A 4857-nucleotide genomic window follows, 5' to 3' on the forward strand; every position below is an offset into this window, starting at 1 on the left:
CCACAACCAAAGAGTGGGGGGGGGGGGGGGGGGCAATTTCCCACTGACATCCTATGAAAGTGAGCAGTTATTCCACTGGCGTTCAATGTAAGGGTACACTTTTTCACTGACATCCAATATAAGGGGGCACTTCTACAGTGACACAGCAATATAAGGGGTCACTGTTCTACTGACCAGTATAGTAAAGGGGCAATTTGATAATGTAAAGGGTCACTTCTACACTGATTATCAATTTAAGTGGTCAATTTTCCACTGACATCCAATGTAAGGGGGGACTTTTCCACTGACCACTAATGTAAAGGGGCAATTTTGTTATATTAGGGGTCACTTCTACACTGATCATCAAATTAACGGGGCAATTTTCCACTGGCATTTAATTTAAGGGGTCACTTCTACACCAGCCATCAATGCAAGGGGGCAATTTTTCCTGGACCACTAATGTAAAGGGGCAATTTTACACTCACATAGAATGTATGGGGTCACTCCTACACAGACTATGAATGTAATGGGGCAAATTTACCCTGACATCCAATGTAAGGGGTCACTTTTCCACTGACCATTAATGGAAGGGGTCACTTTTTTATAGACCACTAATGGAAGGAGGCACTTCTCCGCTTGCCACTAGTATAAGGGGACACTACAAAGTTTGCTGTATATGTTTATTATAATTTGCTACTTTTTATCATTATTATTGAAAATCGTTTTGTCATATGGAGTAAGCGGGTGCTGCAAAATGATCCACTCTGCCAAATACAGCACTTTCTTCATTATTTTATGTATTCTTGTATTTACAATTTACTGATCACACTGATATTCCATCAACTGTAGATATATTTTTTAGCATGGGTTCCCGAGGAGCTGAAGATTATTTGAAGGGTTCCTCCAGGGTAAAATGGTTGAGAAAGGCTGATTTATATGGAGGAAATCGGCTAATTATTGGCAGGAAAGTCCACCGATGGTAACAACAAGGAACACTCCGTACACTAAAGAAAGAAGTCACTTAGAAGTCAGTTTGATAAAAGTATTGGCAAGGCTTACATTGACATCTCCAGGAAAGGACAGTTTTTTTTCCTAAAACGAAACTCAGTGTCCAGAGTCCCCTTTGCTCAGAGTCGCCAGAGTCCCCCCTTTGCTCAGAGTCGCCAGAGTCCCCCCTTTGCTCAGAGTCGCCAGAGTCCCCCCTTTGCTCAGAGTCGCCAGAGTCCCCCCTTTGCTCAGAGTCGCCAGAGTCCCCCCTTTGCTCAGAGTCGCCAGAGTCCCCCCTTTGCTCAGAGTCGCCAGAGTCCCCCCTTTGCTCAGAGTCGCCAGAGTCCCCCCTTTGCTCAGAGTCGCCAGAGTCCCCCCTTTGCTCAGAGTCGCCAGAGTCCCCCCTTTGCTCAGAGTCGCCAGAGTCCCCCCTTTGCTCAGAGTCGCCAGAGTCCCCCCTTTGCTCAGAGTCGCCAGAGTCCCCCCTTTGCTCAGAGTCGCCAGAGTCCCCCCTTTGCTCAGAGTCGCCAGAGTCCCCCCTTTGCTCAGAGTCGCCAGAGTCCCCCCTTTGCTCAGAGTCGCCAGAGTCCCCCCTTTGCTCAGAGTCGCCAGAGTCCCCCCTTTGCTCAGAGTCGCCAGAGTCCCCCCTTTGCTCAGAGTCGCCAGAGTCCCCCCTTTGCTCAGAGTCGCCAGAGTATCCTCAGCACCCCCAAAGACCCCCCTTTCCTCAGCACCCCCAAAGACCCCCCTTTACATCAGAGGACTTGGATGTGAGGGAGGACTCTCATGTAACAGGGGACTCTGTGTAAAGGGGAATTATGGGAACTCTGATATAAGGGGGGACACTAGGGATTGTTCTGTTCTGATGTTCACTCTGTTCTCTACCCCCATTCAGAGTGTTCATTGTTAGCACACAGGAACTGCTGCCCAACTGATTGGCTTCCTTTGTCTGCTTCTCCCTCCCCAATCTGAGCTCTGCTGTGCAAGGGATTGCAATAAGCTAATACCAAGTCAAATTCAGGAGCTTACACTAGTTGTTTTTGTGAACACTTGTCTGCGTGAATTGATGTCTTTTATCTGCTTGGACGTCAGCTTTACGCAGAAGGAGAAGCATATGCAATACAACAGATGGTAGGACGTAAAAGCTGGACACTAAAGTACACTCTGCTAGTCAGACAGAACAAAGTATTAGGCGATCTGAAAAAAATAGAGCAGATTCAGATGGAAGAGGGCACATAGCAGGACACTGTATTGGTCTGAGGGGAGAAGGTTCAGTAGTGTACACTGTATTGGTCCGAGTGGAAAAGGAACTCTAGTGTACACTGTATTGGTCCGAGGGGAGAAGGAATGCTAGTGTGCACTGTATTGGTCTGAGGGGAGAAGGTTTACTAGTGTACACTGTATTGGTCTGAGGTGAGAAGGTTCACTAGTGTGTACTGTATTGGTCTGAGGGGAGAAGGAACTCTAGTATGCACTGTATTGGTCTGAGGGGAGAACGTACATTAGTGTACACTGTATTGGTCTGAGGGGAGAAGGTACACTAGTGTACACTGTATTGGTCCAAGGGGAGAAGGAACTCTAGTATGCATTGTATTGGTCTGAGGGGAGAACGTACATTAGTGTACACTGTATTGGTCTGAGGGGAGAAGGAACTCTAGTATGCATTGTATTGGTCTGAGGGGAGAACGTACATTAGTGTACACTGTATTGGTCAGAGGGGAGAAGGTTCAGTAGTGTACACTGTATTGGTCTGAGGGGAGAAGGAACTCTAGTGTGCACTGTATTGGTCTGTGGGGAGAAGGAACTCTAGGGTAAACTGTATTGGTCTGAGGGGAGAAGGAACTCTAGTGTACACTGTATTGGTCCAAGGGGAGAAGGTACACTACTAGTGTACACTGTATTGGTCCGAGGGGAGAAGGAACTCCAGTATGCACTGTATTGGTCTGAGGGGAGAACGTACATTAGTGTACACTGTATTGGTCTGAGAAGAGAAGGTTCACTAATGTATAGATTATTAAATAGTAAGAAATGGAGGAAAGTATTTGGACATGGTGGACCAGATGGACTCTTGTTATATGGACAGCAGCCCACTTACGCTTTATCTGTGCCGTAACTCCTGTAATCTACAGCTGCTGAAATCCCCACCACCAGGGCTGGGAAGACGTAGCCACAGAGGTAGTAGTACTTTCTCCGAGAGTGTTCTGTTTCAAACACCTCCACCAGCATGAGATAAAGCTGCACACCCTCCAGACAAAGCCAGGAGAAGGCTGACAAACTGAAGAAGTGTAAGAGACCAGCCAAGATGGGGCACACCACCTGAAAGAGACGACACAACAACCAATAAGCAAGGGCACAATGTTCAACCAGCTCTGTTTTCATAGCAGGAATGTGGATGAGGGAAGTGAGAGACGCACCTGATACTGGGTTTTGTCAATACCAGTGAGGAAGAGAAGCTCGGCAAGGAAAAGACTGACGCAAAGGTTCTTGTGGATGGTGTTCCTGTCAGTCTGAAGACCTCTTAGGAAGCAGAAGGTGGAGATACAGATTCCCAGACAGACCAGAGAGATCACAATTCCCACCCATGAGATGACAGAGAGCAGCAAATCATTGAGATGACCTGGGTACTGAGAGACACAAGTAGGCATAAGAACATGGTCAGGCAGGATATTACATGGTCAGGCAGGAGATTGTTGATGTTGTAGAACCATCAAGAAAAGAGGGAACAGCAGTGGGGACAGAAGCAGAAGTAACCAATATATGGAAAAACAGCAAAGACACGATTTAGGCAAAAAAGTGGAAAATTCACGAGAGGAATACACCAAATACAACTTCAACAATACAAAAATCACAACTGTATTCAGATCATCGGCACACTCAACAGTCATGTCACTCTCACCATGTCCTTCTGAGCCATTAGCACAGCAAAGTTGGTCAGATGGTTGCATGCACAGGTTGTGTGGGTCTTGTTGGTATGGACCAAGCGGCAGCCCTGTGTCGACCAGTACCCCAACATCGACCGTTCCGAGTAATTCCAAAATGTGCAGTTGGCGTTAAAGTGGTTCTTAGACTGAAAGATAAATGAAAAGAGTTAATGGTACAAGTTGCTCCGGTGAATGCTGTAAGTCAGGGGTGCCCATTAGGTAGATGGTGATCTAGCAGTAGCTCTCAGAGCTGATGCTGGTAGATCAGGAAGGGGGGGAATGGCGGCCCCTGTATTCCATTTTGGTATATTTATTTATCTGTGCACACGATTACCTATTAGCCTGAGTCTGCTGAGCCGAGTTCCCTGACACCTTTCTGGTGGATACTGGGGGTTGAAGTGCCTCTATGTATTACAGCAAAGAATATTAGTTTACACAGCCTGTTGTAAAATACAGCAAGGTGAGCCAGGAGAGAGAGCAAGGAGAGACAGCCAGGAGAGAGAGGAGAGACAGCCAGGAATGAGAGAGCAAGGAGAGACAGCCAGGAGAGAGAGGAGAGACAGCCAGGAATGAGAGAGCAAGGAGAGACAGCCAGGAGAGAGAGGAGAGACAGCCAGGAATGAGAGAGCAAGGAGAGACAGCCAGGAATGAGAGCGCAAGGAGAGACAGCCAGGAAAGAGAGAGGAGAGACAGCCAGGAATGAGAGAGCAAGGAAAGACAGCCAGGAAAGAGAGAGGAGAGACAGCCAGGAATGAGAGAGCAAGGAAAGACAGCAAGGAAAGAGAGAGGAGAGACAGCCAGGAATGACAGAGAGAGGAGAGACAGCCAGGAAAGAAAGAGAGAGGAGAGACAGCCAGGAATGAGAGAGCGAGAAGAGACAGCCAGGAGAGAGAGAGAGGAGAGACAGCCAGGAGAGAGAGAGGAGAGACAGCCAGGAGAGAGAGAGGAGAGACAGCCAGAAGCAGTGACG

The 4857-nt window shown here is 47.7% G+C and overlaps 1 protein-coding gene across 3 annotated transcripts in view; it reads right to left on the bottom strand.

Annotated features, from left to right (window-relative positions):
• Nucleotides 1–4857, bottom strand: part of ADGRL1 (adhesion G protein-coupled receptor L1) — a 221861-nt gene that overhangs the window by 47404 nt on the left and 169600 nt on the right. For all 3 annotated transcript variants that reach the window (XM_018560820.1, XM_018560821.1, XM_018560818.1), the window contains 3 exons: nt 3863–4033; nt 3381–3590; nt 3062–3282 (listed from right to left, as the gene is read on the bottom strand). In XM_018560820.1, the coding sequence (XP_018416322.1) occupies nt 3062–3282; nt 3381–3590; nt 3863–4033 (602 nt within the window). The remainder of the gene's footprint in view (nt 1–3061; nt 3283–3380; nt 3591–3862; nt 4034–4857) is intronic.

The sequence above is a fragment of the Nanorana parkeri genome, unplaced genomic scaffold, assembly GCF_000935625.1.
Source record: "Nanorana parkeri isolate BGI_ZX_2015 unplaced genomic scaffold, ASM93562v1 scaffold479, whole genome shotgun sequence".
In the NCBI taxonomy this organism is placed as follows: domain Eukaryota; kingdom Metazoa; phylum Chordata; class Amphibia; order Anura; family Dicroglossidae; genus Nanorana; species Nanorana parkeri.